This window comes from Osmerus eperlanus, chromosome 16, assembly GCF_963692335.1.
Source record: "Osmerus eperlanus chromosome 16, fOsmEpe2.1, whole genome shotgun sequence".
NCBI lineage: Eukaryota > Metazoa > Chordata > Actinopteri > Osmeriformes > Osmeridae > Osmerus > Osmerus eperlanus.
In genome coordinates, this window is record NC_085033.1 from 7,411,906 (window position 1) to 7,438,014 (window position 26,109).

Below are 26,109 nucleotides of genomic sequence, written 5' to 3' on the forward strand. Positions count from 1 at the left end.
CCTTAATACACGCAAACGCAAAGCTTTTAAAAAGCTTTCTTACACAGAACCCTTTCTCTGCTGGATAGTTTCCAAGTGTGTCTGATTCAGAGAAAGATCATCACGCTTCATACTGGCCTTCGTTATGCAGATGAATTGTACATTTTGACATGTTTTATCCTCCTGGTCTCCACCCCACAGCTAAGTGATGAGTTTATCCATGCCTGGGTTTCGAGTCAAGCTTTAACACTACCAACCCCCCCCCCCCCCAGCAATGCTGCAGCTTGCCATTATGTAAAGGAACATAAATATGTGATTACCGTACGTACACACTGTTTCTAGACTGCAGAGTATACTCCTAAGGACTGTAGCTCCTCTAAACATCTTAAAGTCCCAGGGCATGATGCAGCATAGCCTCACGCAGCAATTCCCTTTGATTTGACCCCTCTTCCCCTCCTCCAACTTCCTACCTCAAATCCCCACTCGCCCCTCTCCCCCCAACACCCTTCCTCCCTCGATGTTCCTCCCGCTGTACCCTCCTCTTCTCCCCCCTTCCCTCTCCTCTCCTGCCCCAACTCACCCTGTTTGCTGTCCTTGCCGTCCACCAGGGGGCGATAGTCAGTCTTGGCCACCGTCTCGCCCACCTTGTCGTCGTAGCTCTCCTTCTCCAGGGAGGACATGAAGTCTCTCTTCAGCAAACCGTCAGCAGCCGACTGGGACCCTCCATCCCTCAGAGCGTCGTGCAAGCTCAGGTCCATGGTCCTGCACGGGGGGAGGGCCACATCAGCATCACCTTCATCACCATCACATGACTACAATCCCCGTCCTCGTTAAACCCTTTGTCCGTTTCGTTCATCGACATCCTGCTTGTGCTCATCCCCTCTCCGTACCGTACCCATCGCCCTCCTTGGCCGTGATCATGATGACATTCTCAGAGATCCGGGCCCTCCTCTCACGATGAGACGGCAGATATTCGGGCCCCGTCCCTTAGCATGGGAGAGCCTTTCTCTTCCTCTGCCTCCCTCACCTCGTTCCACCTGGGTTCAGCTGTCTGATCTGGAGTCAGCCGCTGTGAGGCGTGTAGAGCATCACTTCTGTCTCAGGGCTCAACCACATGAATAAACCCCCTAACAAATATCCTGCCTACTCTACTCTGTGACCGTATACATATTCTAGTTATCCATGATACAATATCGTCCCCATTTTCATCAATTCATTGCTCCTGAATCCATGAACTCCATAGACTATCATGTTGTATTGCGGCACTAAAATCCCTGATCTTTAAATCTCTACGCTAATGGATGACAACATATGTAGTGTAATGCACTCTCTCAGTACACTAGATGTGTGTTTGCCAGGAAAGTATGAGATGATAGGGTCATTTATCCCCGGGGGTGGTTTACATGGTGTGGGTAGGGAGTAGTGAAGGATCGTTTTTTTAATTTATCAATCCCCCTCCTACCAACGATGCTGGACAGAATATGGGATTCCAGGAAGACGGAGAGAAGTGGTCAGTAAAGAACAAGCTGTCCTATGACATAATGTCTTTATCTCTGGGAGCCAGACAGACACTGTCACATGACACTTGCACAGCCCAGTCCTGCTTGATCTATGCCTGCTTGTCAGCCTGTCGCTGTCTGCCTGCTTGTCAGCCTGTCACTGTCTGCCTGCTCACTTCCTGTGCTGGCCTTCCTACATTTCTGCCTGCCTGTTCTTCCTGCATGCCTGCTCCCCTGCCTCTTCTGCCTCCCCTGCATCCCCGGCCTCCACCATCTCCTGTGCTAACCCTGCCTCCACTACCTCCCCTGCCTCCTCCATCTTCTCTGCTAACCCTGCCTCCACTACCTCCCCTGCCTCCTCCATCTTCTCTGCTAACCCTGCCTCCACTACCTCCCCTGCCTCCTCCATCTTCTCTGCTAACTCTGCCTCCGCTGCTTCCTCTGCCTCCCCTCCCTCCCCTAAATCCTCTGTGTCCTTTGCCCTCCCCTACCTCCCCTGCCTCCCCTGGCACTCACCCCTCCCCTGGCCCCCTGCCTCCCCTGGCACCCATCCTTCCTCTGCCTCCTCGGCCTCCTCTGTCTGCCTGCATGCGGCATGTTATGAAAGGTTGCTGCAGTGCATGCAGCAGCTGAATAAGAGCCAACTCTCCTGTCGTCACCTGCTCAGTACAGAAGTGCCCACGAGACTGGGCATGGGAAAGTGAACCGCTCCCAGGGTTCTACTCTGTGAGTTCTAGTGAATATTTGGAGCTCAGAACAACTGTGTTACATTTCAGTGCTTGTATTGGCCATTCATCCTCTACTAGGAATGAGAGGAACTGTTACTCGGTCAGAGATCTCTAGAATACTTCAACACAATCTCCCCAACTCCCAAGGTTTGGTATGAGTTCTTGCAGCTTTACAGACCGAAGCAGGATACGTGATGAGCTCAGCAGGTAGAGGTGTGAGAGAGGTCACGACTAGAGGTCAAAACACACACACACAAATCTAAAGACCTGGGACTCCATAGGTCATATTACCTAAACCATTACCCTAATTTAGCCAATCCCTGTGTCCCAGACAGGGGAAGAGGAGGAGCCTCAAATATTTACAGGGACATTTGATGGCCATTAGACAGACAATGAAGTATATTGATGTATGGGGTGTTTGTACACAAGTAGGCTTTGGGAAGTCTAGACAGAGATATTAATTTGATGAAATATGGAGAGGGATCATTTTAATGTATGATAAAACAAATTCACTTCTTGGCTGAGAGAACCCTTGTTTTGTTAGCCTACAGCAATTCATTCTTGTCTGCAAACGTGCATCCAAGCATCAATAAAGGAATACATTCTCTGTTCACTATGCACCATTCAGTCTTCATAATGAGTTTATCTTTGGGAGAAACACAGCCACAACACACATACATTCAGCTGGTCTAAACAAATGCTCTATCAGAGAAACTCCCCAGCCAACATACACATGCACACACGCACACACACACAGATATGTGTTTCTCTATCCTGTCCTCTCTTCCAATAAACCCTAACTCCTCCTCCATATAAACAAGTGATCATTGTCCATACACACACACACAGACACACACACACATGCACACACGTACACACACACACACACCAAACAACATTTCCATGCTCCCATTGAGATGTTTAGAGAGTTTAGAGAGTGTGGAACTGTAGGCCTTGTGTATGGAGCAGCCACACCAAGTACAGTAGACACTAGACACACATACAAACACACACACATACAGTACACACACTAGCACCACATTGATGCAGACACTGCCTGGTCTCAGAAGAGACTGCGTGACACACAAAACTCATCACAAATCTCTCCATCTAAAACTGGCAAAATAGCACGCATCCAGGCTTGGAAACAGCAGGGGGGGGCGTGTATGTCTGCGTGTATGTCTGCGTGTATGTCTGCGTGTATGCATGTGTGAGTAAAATGGCTCAAAGCAGCCCAGAAATGTAGCTTTTGAAAATGGAAAAGGTGACTTAAACATGCAAACAGGAGATCCATCACACCAGACATTTCATCACGTTCCTCAGATGGCCCTGTTAGAGATCTGCTAGCCGCCTTCCACCATCCTTCTCAATCACCACCAAGCAATCCACTGCTCTCTCACCCCCCCCCCCCCCCCCTCCCTCCTAAGGTGTTGTCTTCAGGCCTGGGGTCTTTAAGTTCAGCACACGTGCGTGGAGAGGGAACAGAACGACAGGATGATCATCCTGCTGATGTGGTGATGGAGGGCTGGAGTGCTCCAGCTGGTGCATGATGGGGGATTAACGCCGGACTCCAACTTCCCAGCGTCCTCTCTTTCCGCCCTCCACTTTCGAAATCGTCATCCCACCGTCTGTCACCCAATCATCCCAATACCACAGACCTCCCGCTGCTACATGCAGACACACACGTACACACAGCGTATACTGTCTTCTTATATATACTGTACGTGTGCACACGCACACGCGATAAGTATGGCTCAGCAGGAACTGTCCGGGAATCCCCAGATTTACTGTCAAAAGCAAAACAACCCCAGAAGGGAGGGAGGAGTGTAATAGATGGGCCACATCTCTTGACCCACTCGAACCTCTCTTTTCAAATGTACCTTTCACCTCGGCAACCCGTACAAGGCTGGATGGTGAGAGGTTGAGCTGGATGGTGTGAGGAGTGACTAGACACATCTGAAAAGGTATCTACTGTCGTCTCACTCTGGTCGGTCACTAACTTCCCTCTGCTTTTGTTCACCGTGTGTTCCAAACTGCCTGTTCAGCATTCAAAATGCTGCATGTGCTGGTTATTGAATAAAAGAATCCCTCTATCTGATAATCTTTCGCTTTCTTAGAGCCAAAGCGTTGCTTTCACTGACTCAAGGCCGCTCTGGTGCTAGTCCTCAGTGTACCTGCAGACCTTTGTCCCCTGAAGTAGTCTTGTTGACAGAGTTCATTTGAGCAGGAAGTATTAATGAGTCATATACAGCAATACCAGCATGATGTCACGGCTGATCTTTGAACCTTCATAAACACTACACTTCTTTCTATTACTGTAGTAGCTGGTATTTTTCGTCCTAGACGGTTGCATGCATTAATTTAGCCCACATTAAAGACAGATTTTAAGTCCTTTTCTGTCTTAGTCACTAAGACTCTTTCACCTACCAACCTGTATGTTAATGTGCAACTTATATTTTATTTTTGCAACTTATATTTTATTTTATATTCAATTGTATAGTTTATTTTAATCTAATTAAACTTAGTATTGCTAGTTATGTACCCTTAGTATAGTTAGTCCTCATATTTAAATTTTAGATTCCTATATGTTTAATGTTTGCACCTTCCTGCCAAAGCAAATTCCTTGTCTATGCAAACTTTCATGGGGAATAAAACCCATTCTGATTCTGATTCTGACTACACAAACATTGATTTGAGCACCCAGTAACCCTCCAAACTTGAGTGCCAATGGTGCAGCTGTCCTATAGTCAGTCTAGAAGCACAATGTGTAGGCTTCAACAACGAACCATGCCACAACATAACACAATGTAACATGAAGCAACATGACGCAATGTACTGCAACACAGACAGTGCATGGAACAGAACATCACAATACATCACCTCTTTCTCTCTGAATTCTAATTCCAATCCACAGCAGTCATATGATATATTTGCTAATCAGAAGCTATCATCTGGTCTATTTCTGCAGATGGTTTAATTCCTCAGGCTCAGAGTTCATATGCAGTGTCTAGTGTGTGTGTGTGTGGGGGTGTGGGGTGTGTGTGTGTGTGTGTGTGTGTGTGTGTGTGTGGGGGGGGGGGGGATGGGGGGGGGTGCGTGCGTGCGTGAGCTAATGAAAGGAGCAGAGAGCTGAGTTGAGGGAGAGAGTCCAGTGGTGTTTTAGTCTAGCTCTGTAGATGAGGGATGACAGCTTCACTCTTAACGTCTCATTTTTGATTCGATAACAGTTCATCTTCTTAATCGAGGCACTGTTTCTTTAAATGTGTGGGCAGACTCCTTGACTCTTGGCAGGCAGGTTTATACACTGACATAAACTGTGGGCTGCCATTGGTCTTAGTAAGTCCTCAAAACAATCGGCCTGAGGTCTAACACTAGGTGTGAGGGTGGGCCTGGGATGAGCCTATAATGCATTACATGACACAGCGTTGCCAGTTCTGATTTACCAGGAAAATGTGGTCCAAAGTGCTGTCTTCATTTCATGGGTTGAAAGACTGGGAACTAAAATGTTCAAAATATAGCTATATTTTACTCTGTGACTCCATTATGAATAAACAATAAACCCCAAACAAACTGACTGTGGCTTGGTCTGAGTGGGGTGTGTTACGTGTTAATATTCCAATGTGATTTAGACATGGTGGCCGGTAGGCATAACAGGAGCCATGATGACACAGCGTTTCTCGGTGTCTCCTGCATGATAGGCACCAGCTCTGGTTACTGCTGACAGAACGCTGTGTCGCCTCCTCTCCTCCTCTCAGGAGGCCGTCTCACAACAGTGAGAGGCAGGTTCAGAAGCAGGCTCACACACACACACACACAAATAAAAGCACACACGCAAGCTGCAAGAACACACGCAAGAACACGTACTCGCGCAAGCTAGCTCGCACACATGTTATGTGAAGACGCAAACACAAGCTCACACACGGAGACACAAAGACAGGCACAGTTGTACCTAGTCGGAGCACTCCGTCAGAGTAGGAGTGATGGAAGCTGTATTTACCTCCGATGTGTGGACACTCAGCTAAATCAACTGGCCCGTGGAGTGTCCCTGAATGTGTGTGTGTGTGTCTCTGTGTGTGTATGTGTGTGAGAGAGAAAAAGAGAGAGAGAGAGACAGAGAGAGACAGTGAGAGTGAGAGAGATAAAGAGAGAGACAGTGAGAGTGAGAGAGATTAAGAGAGTGAGAGAAAGAGAAAGAGAGAATGAAGAAAGTGAATATGTCAACTGTTTGCTCTGTTGGTTCTTCCCCAGGAATTCTGTAATTTGTGTTGCTATGTAAATTGTAGCCATTGGTAAATTCCAGGGGTGGCCATGAAACCAGGTTCAATCTCTGACCTGGAGGGGTGGAAAAGCCAACCAACATCCACTGTGATTCCCCTGACTAAACCATTTCTCTGCTTATTTACATGGCTTCAAACTCCCATTTCACACACGATGACACTTCTCTGCATGATGCCTAAGACATTTCCAAACAAAGTCCAGCTATCAGTCACAGAGAGAGCGAGGAGGGAGTTATGGAAGAGGAAGATGAAGAGCGATAAGGGCAGTTGAGAGGACAGAGGGTGAGAGGTGAGGAAGACGAGGGATGGTGTGAGGATCAGGCCCAGAGACGAGGAAGGAGAGAGATGAGGTCGGGGCAGACGAGACCGCCAACATTGCTCCGAGAGGAGACAAAGATGGTTTCTGACAGGGAGGGCTAGCCATCAAAACACACCAGCGGTCTCTGCCCTGACGCCACCACCACACACGCAAACAAGCAAACACACCACACCGATGTCCGGCCTTCATTGGCCCCTCTCTGATCCTACGGTGTCACTTCACATTTCTATCTTACTATTCTCACCTTTATTGGAATAGTCTGTTTACCGAGAGGGTGAACAGTACTGCCCTGAGGCTGTGACGAGACAATGGAATAGCCTGAGACTCCTACCTTTAACAGATTCACTATGAATGGAAATTAAACCGACTGAAAATAGACCGCGTAAATGTCAGCCTTGAGCTATAAGCACTGCTCTGTGACAGGTCATGTAATATAGATGTTAGCAGTGGAGGTCTTCTCCAGTGCTGCTTCATTGAGCCTCAGCAGTTTCCTGGCCATCCAAACTGGCAGCAATGAAAAGGGATTGATCTCTGGATTCCAGTCTCAGTATGGTAGCTCAAGATGTAGTAAAGAGGGGTAAGGAATAGGAAGCACGGTCTTGTAAAGAGTTAGCCCGACCGTACCTACCGCATGACTTGCCAGCCCATGAGCTTCCCTCAGATCTAGGAGTATCTGTTGCTAGGTGAGTGGCCGGGTTCAATCCCCCCTGGATCCAGAACCGGACCATAAGTTTCTCTGTCTCTAACCCAAGAGAGGGTAAGCAAACGTCAAGAAGCACTTTATCCCCATGTACCTGAAGCGCCTGCTCGGATCGTTACAGAGATGTGCGTTGGCTGTCCCGGGGATTGGCCTGTGGTTGTCGGAGAGATTGAGGGAGTCATGATGGCAACCCAGGCTGCTGTGCTCTCCCGGCACCTCTGGGTGCATGGGTGTAATCTGGGTAGGATTGCACATAATCCCACGAGCCTGTCTATAGGACACTGAGACATCATGTCATGTATGGTATGCAATGCATTAGTCCATTTGTAATGGTGCCTGAGGGCACCTGCTTGCCAGTCTGTCTGTCTGTCTTTCTGTCTGTCTGCCTGCCTGGTTGTCTGTTTCATTATTCAACTTTGTGTGACAGTAATCTCGCGGGGGCTATATTCCCAACCAAACAAGTATGGCTACAGAGAGAAAGGAGCAGCTGATGGATAAAAGCGGACAGTTCTCAGGCCAGAGTTCATACTGCTGTTCCGTGCCCGTACAACACAATACATAGTAAAAACCGCAGTCGGCAGAGAGAGGGGTTCTCATTGATAGAGAAGAACAATGTGTCCTAATCCATTGAACGGCAATGAGAGGGAGGCCACATCACTGCATATCAGCCACCGTCTTTGTAGGCATGAACCGTGTTCAAATTAAGCACGGGTCAGACGCCAAATCTCGTAACAATCTCACAAACATGGAGGCGGTAAAATACACTGTTTTTATGACACGCTGATCTATGCCACATTTGTTTGACCCGGCCTGTCAGTTCTGCTGCGTCCACCTGGCCGCCGGTTCCTCCGACGGCATCCCCAATCCAGCTCAAAATGCGGCACCATAACAAAGAGAATTCACTGCATTGGTCGTAGTGGGAGCTCAAGAGGTCCCCTACACGCCCACTGTGGATATGTAAACATCAGTGTCTACACAGAATGTGACAACAATAACGTTATTATCGCTGCGTGGGGCTATATCCGTTTTCTATGCATAGTGTTACTCTCGTTGCGTGATTCAACGTTTGAATCATTTCATTAATAATTTCTCGGCTACATTTCAGGGATAAAGAGATAACCAACATAGAAAACACAATGGGCATTTGCAACCTTTAGAATAGTTTCGCCTGATGCTTCGGAGAAGCCCTAAATAGTCACATTTTATAATGCACTCACCTTTTTTCTGTCTCTTTTTAGATCAGTTTGTACAGTAGGTTGTCGCTGATGTCTCTGCTCGACTGTGCTCCACCTTCTCGTACAGTGCGCTTCGCCGACCGCAGACGGATACCCCGCCCCTTCACCACGCTCGGATTCTGTGATTTTGACGCAGAGACTGTATTGCACTATGCACAGACAAAACGTAGCGAGCGCCACACAGATTCCATTCTACACTCGGGATTGGATGATGAATGTATTGTTTATGTTTGTGTATATCTGGAGAAGGACAGAAATATGTTAGAATGACTGACTCGGGACCGTTGAACTGTAGTGTCATATGCCAAAAAGGGACAGACCTTTTCCTTTTTGTACTCTTTAGGCTGTGTCCACTGCGGTCTCTTTCTTGACCATGCAGGCCATGTAAATGCCCACAGTTATAGCAGCGGGGGGTAACACACGCTCAGTGAGGATGTGCTTTTCTCCTATTAGGTCTTCACCATGAAAGTATTAGGGCAGTGGTGGACTCAGGAGGGGGGGGGGGGTTGTACCCCCCTGAATTATACATATAGTGGGTTAAGCAAGGGAAGTTTGTATTCTGCATTGTGTTGCACACTTCTTAGGAGAAAAAAGCTTAGAAGAAAAAAATAAGTGATGAGGAGCTGTGATGAGGGGCCTGTGCCTCAGTAGAGCTTCATGTCCAGCAACGCCCCTGTGCCCCACCATATGCAGCTGATGCCATTACAACAACTGAACATTCAGAACAACTTCAGACGGGTGTCCTTGACCCAGACAACACTAATTAAACACAGTAAACAAACAGTTAATGAGCTTTTAAAACGTCAAAAATCACGAACGGGCAGAGTTCTCCCATCTGACTGCCAACCAGGCAGATTCTGTAGACGCTCTATGTAGAGCTTTCTATAGGATTAGAACAGATTATGGGTCTCATTTGATTTGGTGAGTGTTTAATCCTTGACAAACCAAACTCAGAGTGGGTCCATGCAGTGCAAAACTGAGTGCTGCTGGTCCCTTCTCTGTCCGTGTCCGCAGGGCGCTGAAGCTTAGTCCAATCTATCCTACTGTACATCTACTACACATGGCTCAGAAGTTTATAGTCCATTTTATTGTATTAGCTCTGATGCCACTGCTCAGTTCTTTCCTCACCAGTGAACTAAGGAGCAATCAAAATTCAGCAGTGTCTTTAAGCCTCTCGTAGAGTACTCTTCACAACATGGATCAAAGTCACATTATGAAAGAACTCATGTAGACATTATCCTTACCTTTATTCATCCACTGTACATTATCGAATGTAGATAAACAAGTCTCTTATCTATTCTGTATTTATACACATCTCAATGCAACATGATACCAGCATATGTTCAAAATCTATAACAAAATTATCTACATTATAAGTATCACTCTCCCCATGGTAGTCTTTACATTTTATTTACTGTAATATAGGCTGGGAACCCAACATAAATGCATGTTACATAAACTGAAGGGTTGGTTCTACTCTGGCAGACAATAAATCATGATATGTTTCATGTCATTTGACATATACAGCACACAAATACAATTTCACAATGGAGATAGACAGTATCTTATTCAAAAAACGGTGCTTATACATACAGTACAGGTTATTTCGTACTATTTGTAAACATTGTTATTCTCATTCTCTCAGAGTTGGAATACAATATATCCACTAAAACTATAAGACATTATAGTCATCTCTACAGTGGTATGCCACCTTGATGTGCTTATCCAAAACATTTTTTCTTCAGCAAAGTGAAAGAATGTGTGTGAGAGAGAAGAAAGGCAGAAAGGGGAGGAGAGGAAGTGAGTCTTGTATGAAGGATGAGGCTGTGAGGTTGTGATCCTCCTCAGAGAGATGATATCATCTGTCCGATCCTCTTCTGGTCTGCAAGATTATGTCATCATTCTGCGACTCTCCCGCCTTTTGTCTCACTCAACATTAAAGTTGAAGAGGCCAAAGGAGGAGAGGAAGAGAGTAAAGTGTGTGTGTACCACACCAACGTTAAAGACAGTGCACATTGTTTGGTACAGTTCATCAGTATGATAGGTCATTTAAATCTGTAATGATTACATTTTATCTTCTTATTCGACTTCAATCTTCTTATTCAGTTTGAATATTATTATTATAGTGGATGAGCACACAGTGCTACTCTGAAGTACTAGAGGTTTTCTCTCTGTAACAACAGTGATAGTACAATGCATGCCATGTTAGACCGGCTAACATTCCAGTTGACCCAACAACAACAGTGACACAATGACAGGAGTTACAAGTAAACAATAACAATATTTTTTCCTTTACAATACTGCATATAGTTGTCCACTACATACACATACATACACAAAGTTGTACATATACTGATACAGACTAACCCTTATGGGATGTTGTGTCAAATGTTATTGGTCATCATTGTCTGTGCTTCTGGTCCCACCAGTACTGGTGAGAAGTCAGACTGATAAATGTCCAGAAGGTTGACCAGTTAAATCCCAGGGTCAGATCTGAACCGTGGGGTTGCTCCAGGGGTCTCCCGGGTAACAGGGTCCCCTGGCAGAGAGAGACGCCGCTGGCTCTCCGAGGGCTCTGATTGGACTAGTCCCGACCCTGTCCAGAGGAGCACCTCTAATGAGTTCCCATCATTGGTCAAAGAGAAGGATCCATCCTGAAATTTGTTGTCCGAACCCAGGGGATTGTACTCTGGTTGGCCGTGGGTGGTACGGGGGCAGTTCTGAGTTGGGCTGTCCAGGACAGGGGTTGGCTGGAAGAGGTGTAGCTCAACTGCGTTGTGTAGAGACTCAGAGGACCTGGACTGCTCTGGCTTGACCTGGGCCTGGGGAACAGGACACACCAGTATCATTACCAAGCTGCCTCTCAGGCTGCTAGCAGAAGAACACATCTAAACATATCTACCAGACTGGGATCGGCAAGGCAAACATGCTATCCAGGTTTCTATACTGTAGTACTCCAGTCCTTCACTGTAGAGAAACCTTCTGATCAACCCTTCTGATCAACCCATTTATACTCCTATTAGAACCTTTTTTTAAATTAAATATTTTAAGTTGGGAACCTTGTTTGATGACATGATTGTACGTGGAATCAAAAGGGGGGGTTAACAGGTTCTCACACAGGGACAAGGACCTTTGTTCAGAGCATGAGCAGTTCAGCGTAACTCCATTAGAACGTAGTAGTTTCTATGGATATCCCACTGCCCAGATGCTGGTTTCTATGGATACAGTCCAGAGTTAACTCCCTAACCAGTTGATGACCCAGTTCCCCGGACCCCCCACCCTCCAAACCCCAGCAGGAATACAGCTTAGCGGATTGTCAAAAAACACTAATGCAAACCTTGTCTCTTCTTAAACCATGGTTTTACACAGAGCTAAAGCTAAAACTGCGTATGAGGGCGGATTCTGCTGTCTGACTGGCACTCTGACCTAAATATCAGTATATTCTCTACAGTCAGTTCTCATATAATGACATGTGAATGTACAGTACAGATATGGTTATTTGTATCCAGACACATGACTGTTAATAGGTCCTTTGTTTGGTTAGCCACAGAGTCTACTACTATGTCAGTCACTGAGCTTTGGTTTTGGGTTTGAACCCAGATTGACAAGGCTTAATTAATCCCCCATACTAAAGACTAAAGTCTCCAAACTAAAGTCTACCACTTTGTGAGCTTGTCCTATACACTGTGGTTTTGTGTCAGACAGGGTTCAAATCCATCTTTTTGCCAACAAATCACCACACAGTGTTTGTATGGCGAGCTAAAGCCATCTATGACTACCTGTGTTGTAATGTGCGTAGCTTACCTGTGTGAGAGAGACGAGAGCGTCTGCTTCCGGAAGGGCGACAGGCTGCGCCTGCTTCTCTGTCGACCAGGGGCCGGATTTGGGGATCGGGGAGTACTGGGTGGGGGTGAGCATGGGGGACAGGTTCAGAGGGGCAGGGGGGGACTCTGGGAGGAGTGAGGCCTCAGTACTGTGGCTGGGAGTGGGGACGGCAGGAGATGCCTGAGTGGGAGAGTGGGGGACAGAGGCAGGGGGGGACTGGTGGGGGGGTAAGGTCACCGTGCTGTAGGATGGGGGCACCTGTATCATTTGTCTCTGCAGAAGCTGCATGATGGCCCCCATGTCTGTGGACATCCGGGATTCCAGCCTAAAGAAGTAAGCAATGACAGACACTGGCTGAGTCAGGATTTGGTCATTGGTAGAACTTCAATCCGTCTATACTGATGTCCTGCCCCTCACACTGCCCGTTTCAGACCTATTGTAACTAGGATCTTGGAGTTATGGTGACTTTTCCTGGAACTTGAAACATAATTCATTATTGAATTATTCTATACTAAAACTTTTGACATGATAATAAAAAACTGTCAAGAATGAACTATAGGTCCCTCACACATTCAGTAGCTGTGGGGATTTTCGACTCTAAATGCAGGACTGTAGTTAATCAATAGTCAACCAAGAATGTTCTGTCAAGAGCAGGCCAGTGACTGATCCTAGTCATACCCCACCAAAGAAAAAGGCTAAACATTCATTGCAAATTAATATTAACCAAACATCAACTGGGATGTTAACCAAACGTCATTCCACCTGTGCAGCTGTCTCTGTAGCAGGTCCAGCCTGTTCTCCAGCTCAGTGCGCTGGCGTCGGCTGATGGTGGGCAGGGGCGGGGGTGTGGGTGGGGGGTGAGGAGGGCGAGGAAAGGGTGAGGGCAAGCTGCTGTGGCTGGGGACTTGCTGATACTGCTTACGCTCCCGGTTCTCCCCCCAGAAGCTGAAGATGTTGGAGACCCCCGAGAAAGCTTCTAGAAGGGACAAGGGAGGGGGAGACAGAGAGACATAGACAGAGCTGTTACGTACAGTTGTCAGAGTAAGTATAATACGATCATGTGAGCAGCACCCCTCCAGGTGTCTCACTGTGCTTGCGCCTGTACCTGAGAGGGAGTTACAGGTGGTGGCCTGGTCTGCCTCCGCGTGGCTGCTGAGGTGAAGCATGGTGGTGTGGCTGTGAGGGAGAGCCGCCAGTGAGGAGGGCTGGGTGGGATCAGTGAACACTGACCCCTCCTCTTCATCCCCACTGGAGTGGGAGGGACTGTCTGTGGAGTTCCCCCGCCCCTCAGACTCTATGTTGTGCATGTTGCCTTGGTTTTTGCTGATTCTCCCACCGGCTTTGTGGTCTGCTCTCTGGGATTGATTGCTCTCGCCTGGCTCCAGGTCAACTAGTGCAGCCCACAGCACACGAGTCACTCATAGCATTCCACGTTACATTGACGAAACACTAAATCTTCATCCGTATGCTTGTAAAAGTGTCTTCCTCGTAGAATTCATGAATGGAATAAATGAAATAATTTTACTTCACGAATTGATATCAAATGTCATACCTCTTTCAGATTTCAGTTGGAGGGAGAGTTTGTGTCTGTGGAGGCGTCCAGTTAAGCCCCCCTGGTCCGAGTCCTCGCTGCCCATGGATTCGGCAAACAAGTTGTTCTAAACAAGGGTAAAAAGTAGGGGGAGGTAATACCCTGTACAGGCTGACTGCAGATGTGTGCTTGTGTGTGTCTGTGTGTATATACATTCATGTCCAACTGGCTGCATCTGTGCATGTCTGTCAGAGGACACCCAAAAGATCCTCCTCCACTCACGTCTCGCAGGTTGAAGGTGATCTCCAGGTTTCCCCAGAAGTAGTCTGAGAACTCGGGGTACATGTCCAGCACCTCCAGCATGTCCTCACGCTGAATGGTGTGGAGGTCACAGTAGGTCAAGGCCCTCACGTCTGAGCTCGACTTCCCAGGACGGCCGTACAGGTTAATGGGCTCTCCAAATATGTCATTCTTACCTGCAGGGGGGCAATAGAGGAGGTGTTAGGGTAGAGGTGTTAGGGTAGCGACTTCTTTGTCAACGTTACCTGGTGAAATAAACGTTAAATAACAAAGGGGATCCAATCATATTCAAATGATAAATGCTAAAATAGTGAAACATCTGGAGAGGGACAGTTAAGGACAGGAGAGGTGAGACAGGAGACTGATGAGTGTGGTCTGCAGATCCACAGAAGATGCTCTTCTTCTAAAATGCCAAATGTCGTGACACAAAATGTACACTAGAGAGGGCTGTTGTGCTGCTTTACCAGTGGGATCACATTAGTAACAACCACATGACAAAGTTATGAATAGAGGAAACATGATGAATGTTGTGAAAAATTCATGATGCAAGAAGCCAAATGCAATGAGACCACACCATAAGATGAGTGGATGTTTCTCCGAGATGTAAAAGTAGTTATACACAGCAACATAAACATAAATGTGTCTTAAATACATGTGCAACATGTCATCCGTGTTTCCTCTTTACCAGTACATATGTGTAAAGGTGCATGCTTCTTTCATCATAAAATTTCTTTTTTTTTGATAGGACATGACGTGTGTTCAGCCCTACCCAAGATGGCGACCACCACGTCTCCTCTGAGGATCTCGATGGAGCCTCGGGAGATGAAGTAGAGGGCTGAGATGACGTCGCCGGCGTGGACCAGCGTGTCTCCGGGCGGAGCGTGGGTGGTCTTGAAGCGCATGGCGAGGGCTCTCAGGCAGCCCTTGGTGGAGCCCTTGAAGGCCTTGCAGTTTTGCAGCAGAGTCCTGTTGAGGTGGAGGCAGATGTCCGCTTGCAGACACTCCGGGAAGCCCTTCAGAACCTGGGGAGAGGGAGGGAGGAGAGTCAACTTCTAGTGGGTGTGTGCGTGTATGTTTGTGTGTATCAGGTGGGTGTTTCAAACCAACCAGTATTGACCAGCGGTGATCAAACACGTTCTCACTACCCAGACCAGCCTCAGTATGGGCCGTCTCATCAGAGGAGCCTGGCTCCAACCCACATCCCCCCACACTCACTGCGTTCATGTCGATGCCGTTGGTGTAGGACCACGCGTGCTGGAAGTACTCCTCCAGCCGCTGCCTGAGTGGGTTGGGGATCTGGTGGAAGCGGATGAACTCTCGCACCCGCAGCATCTGGGTGTGGTAGCGCGCCGTGCCCGAGTACAGGCGCTGGATGATGGCCGACACGTTGCCAAAGATGCTGGCATACATGAGGGCTGGGGGGGGGGGGGAGGGGGGGAGCTTAGAAACGGCACGTGGCGTCGACGTGTGTGTGTGTACGTACGAGCGTGGAACCGTGGGAACGAGGTGTGTGTGCGACTTACAGCCGATGAGCATGACGCAGATGGAGAAGATCTTCTCCGAGTTGGTGTTGGGGGAGATGTTTCCGAAGCCCACGCTGGTCAAACTGCTGAAGGTGAAGTAGAGGGCCGTGACGTACTTGTCCCTGATGGTGGGTCCAGAGCCTGGGATGGACTCGTTGTACGGCCTGCCCAGCTGATCTCCTAGCGAATCCAGCCAACCGATCCGGGCCGCGCCCGACCGCTCCACGTTGCCGATGGCGTACCAAATGCAGGCCAGCCAATGAGCGATGAGAGCAAAGGTGCACATGAGCAGGAAGAGGACGGCGGCGCCGTACTCCGAGTAACGGTCGAGCTTCCTGGCCACGCGGACCAACCGGAGCAGTCGAGCGGTCTTCAGCAGGCCAATGAGAGTGGTGGTCTGGAGGGGGACATGGGGACAGTCGTCAGGAACAGTTATTAATGGGAAAATGCATCGAGTTAAGCTGTTGCTCTATCACTGGCTTATCCCCCCTCCCCCCTCCGTTCCTCCTCTCCTCCTCCTCCTCCCACCTCTTCTCCGGAACGATAGATGAGCAGGTCAAAGGGGATGGCAGCCACCATGTCGATGAGGAACCATCCCTTGAAGTAGTGGACAGCGATGCGCGACGACTGGCTCACCACCTCGTCGTTGGAGTTCACGTAGGTCGTCCTGAAGTTGATGACGATGTCCACAATGAACATGATGTCCACGATCAGGTCGACCACGTTGAGCGGGCTGCAGGAGTAGCCACAGCTCTGCATGGCCGCCTCCTCCTGGTCGCTGAGGAGGAAGGCGGCCGAGTAGGGCGTGAAGATGGCGGTGTAGATGACCAGCAGCAGGATGAGCCAGTCCCACACCGCCTTGAAGGGGCTGTAGTGGAGGATGGTCCACTTGTGGATGCGAGGGGTCTGGAGCTTGTACTCTGGGAGCACGTCTGCACCCAGAGACAAAACCTGGAGGACAGGAGAGGTAAGGAGAGGTGAGGAGAGGTGAGGAGAGGAGAGGAGAGGAGAGGAGAGGTGAGGAGAGGTGAGGAGAGGTGAGGTGAGGAGAGGTGAGGTGAGGTGAGGTGAGGAGAGGAGAGGTGAGGAGAGGTGAGGAGAGGAGAGGTGAGGAGAGGTGAGGAGAGGAGAGGAGAGGAGAGGTGAGGAGAGGAGAGGAGAGGTGAGGAGAGGTGAGGAGAGGTGAGGAGAGGAAGAGACCAGAAGAGAACAGAAGAGAACACTTTTACACATAATATGTGGCATGTCTTGCGTCCTTTTTTCTCGACTTCTTTCTATTTATAAAAACAGAATGAGAGAATATAGTTTCTCGCCCTAAAAAACACTCACAAAATTTGCATAGTAATTATAACAGAGTCACCAACTGTATGATTCACTGTCAAGCTTTAGTTTATAATTTACAATGTACATTTCCATCTAAACTTCCAACCCCAAGTTTCCTGCAGACATGCAAATGACCACTGCATGGTAAGACCAGACACAAAGTGTAACAGTTGGCTTCACACAAACTAATTAATCACTAGTAGCTCACAAGTAGAACTTATATTGGTAAATGAGAGAGGATAAAAAATCTTCTTCTGGAAAAAAGAAACACAATGGCGCGAAAGAGATAAAGAAAATGATAGTCACAAATGAAAATGGAGAGAAATGGAGACAGAGTTGTCAGGAGAACAGATAATTATCTCTGGAGAAGAGAGAGACAATAGAGGATAGGATGAGACAAACACAAAGAGTGAAAGGCAAATGAAACAGACAGAGCTATAGAAGGAGAGAGGATGATGGCCGAGTCTTTCATATTGGTTAAGGTCCAGTGCAGAGCTGCTGTGGGGATGTGTTTTATCAAGACTAATATCCCATCTGCGTGGGAGGTAAGCTGGAAGCCACATCTCTCTCACACACACATATTCACAAACCCCACCCCCTGCCTACACACACCATTTTTCAAGCATGCACACCCACACGTGCTTGCACGATTGCGGTTGCGCACACACTCCTAAGCACCCTTGTGTGTACGGTTGATTACAGAAACTTCACACAGGGAGAAACCAAAGTCTGTGTGTACAGGCTTGTTTCTGACTAGTAATTGGTGAAGCACACAGATAAGAAAACAAGACTGCCAAAATGGAAAACATACTATTTCATATTACGTAAACCGTCATTATCATATGCAACCATCTTGTACGTTGAAAACCTCCAGCTAAGTTTCCACAATGGATTTGTCATGCCTCTTCTGCAGAAGCACCTTAAATCACAAAGCCAGCAACAGCCAGCCTGGTTCCTGTCTTCTGTTGCGATGTCATTAGCAGGTCCAGAATGTTCCAATGCTGCACGACACTGTTCTGCAAAATCTTGCACCCACACAACAAACAGTGACTGAGTGGCAGGTACTGATGTGTCAGGGAGAGACACCTGCCAGGTCTCATCGTCTCAGGATGAGGACTTGAGTTGAAATGCTATTTAGACTCATTTCAACTTGATTGCTTTTGTCTTGTACACAGCAACCTAGAAACATATCCCGAAAATGCAACCCCCCCCACCTGGCTTACCCTCAAGGCAGATTATAACAAACTCTAGAATTTGGATCAAAGGCCTGTACTGCATATAAAAAGCCAAATGTTTATACTCAGAGAAGCAGAAATACACACTTGATTGACTTAGATTTGGCTAATTGAATATTGCTCCTGCTTATTGCCCACCAGAAAGAGAAATGACTCGTGAGAAGACCTACATCCGGAACAGGCTATGAAAAAGACAGAATTATCTTCCGAGCCTGACAGGGAACTGAAAAACCCCACTGGAATATTTTGAATGTTCTGCTGTTGAAATTGTGATGCTGATCTCTTTAAAATATGTTTGTGAATGTCCTTAAGGGGAGATATAAACAGTTTGTATAAACAACAAAAAACTGCAACTTTCCAGGTTCTCCAGGGAGGAATGAGGGATTAGTCGAAAGAGGGAAGAGAAGAAGTAGAGCATGGTTGCAAGGTGGAGTAGTGAGAGAGATTGAGAGAGACAGAGAGAGAGAGAGAGAGAGAGAGAGAGAGAGAGAGAGAGAGAGAGAGAGAGAGAGAGAGAGAGAGAGAGAGAGAGAGAGAGAGAGAGAGAGAGAGAGAGAGAGAGAGAGAGAGAGAAAAAGAGAGAGAAAAAGAGAGAGAAAAAGAGAGAGAAAAAGAGAGAGAAAAAGAGAGAGAAAAAGAGAGAGAAAAAGAGAGAGTAAAAAAGAGAGAGATTGAGAGAGGAGCTGCCAATTGAAGATTGTTTTAGTTAGCTGTTTATTGGAGCAGAAACAATATTTCCCTGGGCTCATTACATCTGTCTGAGGAATCTACCTTCTAAGGCCACACAGCTGGAGTTAGATAGGACAGACCGACAGACAGCTCCACTTTGATCACACCAACAGACAGACAGACAGACAGACAGACAGACAGACAGACAGACACCTCCATTCTGATCACAAAGGAAACAGGCACTGCCCCCCTAAAACTTGAGTACTAACAAAAAAACGATATGAGCAAGTTTTTACTATGATTACTAAGATTTGTATTTTATTTTTTAAACACACACAACAGAAAACCTTGTCTCTAACCACTCAACCAGAAATAGCATAGTAGGCTGAAATGGTTCAGTTGGAGGCACTGGAGCAGAACTGTCCACAACCACTGATCTCTTCCACTTATCTATTCTGTCGTTGGTTTGGAAAGCTCACGTAACCTATAGACCCATCAACTCTGTGTTGTTTATTTATTATTGTTGTGGTGGTTGTGTTTGTGCAGTTGTAGTGTTTGAAGCTAAGCGTCTCAGTTATTGTTCACTAATGGCAGTTAATTAGCACGCTAGCTCAGAACAGTGGTTCAGTTTTGTCCTCTTGGCTTATGGGAAGACAGACATTGACAAACCCACAAAGGTTTGACTGCTTAGTCGGTCATTTGGGAGGATCACTAATAACAAACCATGGGATCATCATCATCAAAGCTCCAACTCCTCTTCACCAGGGCAGCCTTTACCCGGCAGAAACTGGAGGAGGGAGTGTAGTGGACCCACACTAACCTATGTGTACCAAACGTGTGATCAGTCATCCAGCACTCCTCCATCATCATCTCCATCCAGTTGTCATCACTCTCAGTGATTGATTGGCTTAAAACACCACTGTGAGCACCCAATCAGATTCCTGTCACGGCCAGACATAATGAATCCCACCCAGCCCAGTGACAGAGGTGTTGAGTTTCCTTGCCAGGCCAGATCCATCCATCCCAGATCGTCAGCATTCCACATTCATTCTGTTCCAGGAGACTTGAGGATGCCTCAGCCCTCTATCAATCGAGGGAGACCTTCATCAAGACCATCCACTGAGAAGACAAGACCTCCAACATGGGTGAGGAAAAATGCCTTTTAAGGAACTTAAAAAGCCTAAGAGCCTCATGTATCAGGTGTGACACATTTAATTGTACAAAAGAGGGCAGTAGAGGGCCCTGTGTAAATCCTCAACAATGCAGCCAATGCTAGTTGTGTGTGTACAGTACATGATTGATTTTCTCCAGCTGACACACCCAAACCTCCTCTATCATCCCCACCCACGGCTCTGTCCCCTGTGTCCTTCTGTGGTAGAAACTCCAGTTCTCACCCCGCTAGTCAAGCACTAGTTCCTCAGTTTTACGTAGCCCAAGGCTGTGCATTGAAGCACCAGGGGAAAGCCGGCATCTCCAGCTGGTAATGAGTCACATCTCGTTGGTGTTCCTGCCATCAGCCATGTCATCCGGCTGGCAGAGGGGGCACCTTGCCAGTGGGGGTAATGTGGAGTTCTACCCCAGCTAATCTAGATTATTTAAAGATAATGAATTGCAATATTTGGTTTTGCATGACTTAGCAAGAGTTGTTGGGTGGACAACGTGACATGTTAGGCTGTCAGGTAAGGAGTCCAGGGCCCTAAACAAGCAGCGTTTCTTCTCCCAATCTGGGTGAAACATTCCCTGGTCTGCAGTTGTTTTCAGCAGGCATTAACTGCTGGACCATTAATCCATGTTCTCATGGATTAATGGTTTTCTGAACATGAAACTAAACAGTAACCTGCACGAGTCCAGCAAATTGTCATCTCTGTTTATATCACCAGTGTCCACCTACCATCTATAATCCTACACATGTAGACCTCTGGAAAGAACTCAATTACCCACCAGCCATGGCGTGGGAGCTGACTTCCCTGATGAAACTAGGTTTATTACTGGAATGCACAATGGATGGTTGAAGTGGCTTCCATCCAGAACATAAATTCCAGGGCTGACAAGAGTGGTAGCTGTTATTAAGCGCGTCCATTTACACAGAAACACACGCACACACACACACAGAGACACACACACAGAAACACACTGTAAACCTGCATTACAGAACCCTTACTCAAACCTCCCACTCTTTGAGTGCACGGATCTTCTAAAACACCTTCCTTTCACACAGATTTCATATTCAAACATGTGTTACACATTTGTATCAAACCAAATCTTTCAGAAAACGGTGTATCACCCTATACCAGGGGTAAAGTGTACATGTGTGTGTGTCTCCCAGATCCCACTCACCTCCTGAGCTACGATGCTGGAGATGCGCACGGCTCGCTGCACACGCGTGTTCCTGCGCTCGTTTCCCCCGGACGATGGCCCATCCTGGGACACCACGCTACCTCTGGCGCTCGCGGACATGACTGCACACTCCTCTCCCTCCTCTCTCTACTTCTCTGTCTCCCTCTACTCTCCTCTCCCTATCAGACCTATACACATATGGTTCAGCTGCTGTTATCATCCACTCATCTCCTTCACAGACTCACATCCCCATCCCCCTCGCAAAGGAATCCCCCCTTTAGCTTCAGTCTTCACACACAAATACATTCAAACTCCCACGCTTCCCCAGCTCAACACTTCTCCACTGCCCCCCCCCCCCCCCCCCCCCTAGCCAGCTGCTTCCCTCTGGGCAACTTGGAGTCTTCCGGAGGTTCTGTTCAGGTAAGCCCACCCTCCTGCCTCTTCTTCTGAAGGAGTCAAAAGGAGATGTATGTTTCTGGGGTCCAGTTCCCTCTTGTTCTGTTGAGGTCCTGTCGGCCAGTCCAGTGTAGATCCAGCAGGATCTAGATTGTACCTTATGGTCTGTCCTACTGGCTGGAGTTTACCTTCTTCCTCCTCCCCCCTCTCTCCTCCTCCTTTCTCCTCCCCCACTCTCCTCTTAACTCCGCCTTGTTCCCGATGACCCTGGTTATGTCATGTTCAGACACACTGGGAACTCTCCAAATATTGCTTTCTCTTTCACTCCAGTTTTTCTTCTCAGACTTTCTCTCCGCCAGCCTCACACTCGTTCGTTTCTCCACTTGTGCTTTGGTCCGCATCTGCGAGGTTTCACCCTCTCAGTCTCTCGCTCCCCCTCTCTGCCTTTTTTTTTCTCGCCTCTGTGGAAGTGCTTTCCTCTCTGCATCAGCTGTAATTGCAGCTGGCTGTCTGGCCCTCCTTCTTTTCTCCTCCCCCTCCTCCTCTTCCTTATCTCCTCTTCCACATCCCTCCTCTCCCCCGGGCCAGCTGCAGGACTTCAACTTTCAACCATCCCCACATAAACACCAACAAGCTCTCATAAACTATCTCCCCCTTTCTTTTTATCTTTCTCTAATTCTTCCTCCAACCATGTATCCATTAGGCACCTGGTAGCAGCTTGCCAATACACAAAGGTGACAGTGAGTCGTCAGGGCATTGAGTAAGCACACAAACACATCAATACAGAATTTCCCGGATTAATTGCAGACTGGGCCCTATTTGTTTTACCACATTGATCCCTGTACATCAAGCAAATGTACAGTACCAGTCAAAAGTTTTGACACATTTTCCACTGTATGTATGCTTGATTGTGTGGGAGTTTCTGTACATACGTGTGGGTAAATGTGTGTGATTAACTACAGCCTGCCTATTACCGAGTTGTCTTTATGCGTGACCCATGTTCTGACTGGCTGGCTCACCTTTCACCATCTGTGTCACACACAGGTCAGTCTGCTATTCACCCTGAACAGCTGAGTGACTGACTGACTGACTGACTGACTCACTGACTGACTGACTCACTGACTGACTCACTGATTGACCGACTCACTGACTGACTGACTCACTGACTGACTGACTCACTGACTGACTCACTGACTCACTGACTCACTGACTGACTGACCAATTATCTTGCAGATGAGGATGATGGCTTGACTAAAAAAGCCAATCAGAGCTTTTACAACAATTAAGAAGACTGTAGCCATGTAAGCCTTCTATCTGCCTCTCTAGTAGGGATCCTCCCACAGGGATATCACCAGTTCCTGCCAGTCATAAGAGGTTTGTTACTCTGACAAAGCAGCTATATACGTCTGACTCACAGCCCTATAGATATATTTTAACATGCATACAACAGTATTTACAATGTACTTAGTTGAATCCAGAGGGGAAATCGATGAGGACCAAGACACTTTGCGTCAAAAATAAACAGTGTGTGTGGGCTGTCTGGGTAGGTGTGATACAAGCCACCTTCTCTCCCCGGGTTGGTTTCTAAGGGTCAGAGCATAGATGATATAACTGTCTACAGTTTTATGTGTATGTTAGTGTGTGCATGTGTGTGTGTGTGTGTGTGTGTGTGTGTGTGTGTGTGTGTGTGTGTGTGTGTGTGTGTGTGTGTGAGTGTGTGTGTGTGCGTGTGTGTGTGTGTGTGTGTGTGTGTGTGTGTGTGTGTGTGTGTGTGTGTAGGAGTATGGATATTGATGTAATTGAATACTGTATAAAGGGATAAAAAAAGGACTTCTACAAGAACAAAACAACACTGGAATATGTGATAAATTCACAAAAGTTGTTTAACCCACTACACAACAGTACAATACATAATATATACCTTAGAGTGTACAAATTCAGCTAATAGTATTGGAGAAAGTGTGAGCCAGTGTCTCCCAACCACACAGTATACAGACATACAGAATGTTCTCCCCATCAAGCAATTATACCTCTCACCATTCCATTGAAATGAATCAATTCAAATGTCATCAAACATGTAATAAGCCTGAATCCAACATGACCCTGTTGAATAGACCTCCTCTGGTGAGGCACTTCCAAAAGAGAGGAGGGCTGAGGTGAGTGCTTCTGTAGACAGCTCCAGTCCAGAGCTTCACTGTGTACATCGTAATTACAGCTAAGAATAGACAACCGAGCCTGTCTCCTCTGAGGAAGTTTCCATCACAACATCATTATCAATGCCTCTGTCATGTACACACATCAGACCCAACCAAACACACGTCTCACACACATGCTGTCCCAGCACACTGTACACACACACAACAAAGATGAGGAGGCAGATGTAAACCTGTGTAGGATATTATGAAACTGCTCTAATTCCGTCTGCTAATGAACCCCTTCCCTGGTTCCCTGTGATGTCATCAAAACACTTCCAGGGTGAATTAACTACGTGCCATGTACATGTGTACCCCTCATAAATCACTTCTACCCCAATCTGCCCTCCACTTAAAATACCCCAAAGTTGGGGGACACTGGGGGAAAGTGCAAGGTTGCTCCTTTAACAGGTTAGTCACGTAAGCAACATCAAGGGTACATCTCTACAGTATATATGTATGCTGTACACACACCCAGGGACAGTAATGTGAGAGAAGATTGTGGCCTTGAGTTGACACTGTGGCACAACTAATAACCAAGCAATATTATTATGTTTGTATAAATACTAACTGGTCTTTACAATAACCTGTCAGTCACTACCCTTACCTGTATACCCCACCTTCTCTCTCTCTGTCCCTGGAGCTTCTGACCTAAATGCCTGTGCTAGCTAACCAGGTGTACACCTAGGCTTCAGCATAGTCAATCTTCACACCTGGAGGACCTACAGACTGGATTTATGTTATGATAGCACATCATAAAAAGATACTGCTACATTAGAAACATTTACAGTAAATATATGCTTGCACTGAGCGTTCAGCATACGTTTGTCTGAGGCTGCCCGTCTACAGAGAAAGGAAGACGAGAGTATTGAAGTAGTAAAAGTAGAGGCCGTGGATGAACAGAGTGAACCGTGCTGTGCTAGATGTCCCTCCACCTCGCTCCCCGCTGATGGAATGGGGGCAGTGTAACAGTTCATGGGACCCCAAGGCTTTAGAGGGTTCCCTTGTTTAGATCTCCTGAACGTCCTTCCTGGCACACTGCTGTGCTTGCACCGTTCGCCGCACGCTTCTCTCTACACGAAATAACGCGTCAGCAAGGAGTCCTATACGGGTCATCATTTTCCGTTTTCAGTTCCGAACGGACTCCACGGATGCCACTTTGACCCCCTGACGCAGTGTTTAGTGTCCTCCAGCGGACACACAGGTGGCAGCCGGGGCTCTAACGAGCAACATCCATCCAGTCTGGATCACAAGTCCTGTGGGCTTCCCTATGGAGGCTGACAACGTCCTCTGCTCTCGTGGGACAGCTGGTCAGCTGCTGTTCCCGCTGCTGGCACTCGCTCTGCCAGGCTCCGTATTCCACTGTTGTTCATCACACTGTACATAAACATTAAACAAACAACGCTCACGCAAACAGTTTATCGTCTTATTGACGCTCGGAGCCCTGTTTTGACCTGTAAATACAATGCGTTCGTGATGTGATCTCGAGATTCACAACAAGGAAGCACCTAATTGGTTGAGTGAAATTGGGAGGGAGTGGGACTACCAGAAGCACAGCTGGGTGTTAGACTCGACAGCCCTGAGACAGCCGCAGCAGGGGAGCTGTTTTAGGGAGGCAGCAGTAGGGGCCGTCACTGCCGGCTGAACGAGGCTTCTGTGACTGATTGGAGCTGTGTCTGATGAAGAGTGTGTGTCTGACGAGGTGTCTTATGAGGTGTATGTGTGTGAGTCTGTATGGAGTGTGTGTGTGTGTGTGAGTGTGTGTGGGTGTGTGTTTGAGAGAAGGTGGTTACGAGTGTTTGTGTGTAAGTCTAGGCTTGATTGTCCCCACACCGAGTTCACTCCTCATCCCCATGGTGATCCCCCCCCCCCAGCCAGAGGACACAGTTTGAAAAATATCCACAACAAATTCCGGCCAATCACAGACTTTCCCAACAGAGGTGTTTTTTGCCCCCTCCTTGCCCTGTCTGATCCCTGGCAGTTGTGTCCGCTAAATGAGATTACGTAAACAAGACAGAACCTGATCTTAGTAAATCAGCCA

The 26,109-nt window shown here is 47.5% G+C and overlaps 2 protein-coding genes across 7 annotated transcripts in view; both read right to left on the reverse strand.

Moving 5' to 3' along the window:
• The window catches only part of map4l (microtubule associated protein 4 like), a 37,642-nt gene extending 28,801 nt beyond the window's left edge, over nt 1-8,841 (reverse strand). For all 6 annotated transcript variants that reach the window (XM_062482237.1, XM_062482235.1, XM_062482234.1 and 3 more), the window contains exons 1-2: nt 8,723-8,841; nt 560-742 (exon numbers count right to left, since the gene is read on the reverse strand). In XM_062482237.1, coding sequence (XP_062338221.1) covers nt 560-737 — 178 coding nt within the window. In that variant the 5' untranslated portion in view covers nt 738-742; nt 8,723-8,841. The remainder of the gene's footprint in view (nt 1-559; nt 743-8,722) is intronic.
• Nucleotides 8,842-9,976: 1,135 nt separating this feature from the next.
• LOC134036995 (potassium voltage-gated channel subfamily H member 2-like) lies at nt 9,977-21,666 on the reverse strand. Its single transcript, XM_062482247.1, has 11 exons — nt 21,481-21,666; nt 16,445-16,867; nt 15,917-16,313; nt 15,609-15,808; nt 15,163-15,415; nt 14,376-14,569; nt 14,115-14,220; nt 13,668-13,952; nt 13,325-13,538; nt 12,542-12,887; nt 9,977-11,559 (listed from the first exon to the last, which is right to left on the reverse strand). Exons 1-11 carry the CDS (start codon nt 21,598-21,600, stop codon nt 11,212-11,214), a joined length of 2,886 nt encoding a protein of 961 aa, XP_062338231.1. The 5' UTR covers nt 21,601-21,666; the 3' UTR covers nt 9,977-11,211.
• Between the last annotated feature and the right edge of the window lie 4,443 nt (nt 21,667-26,109).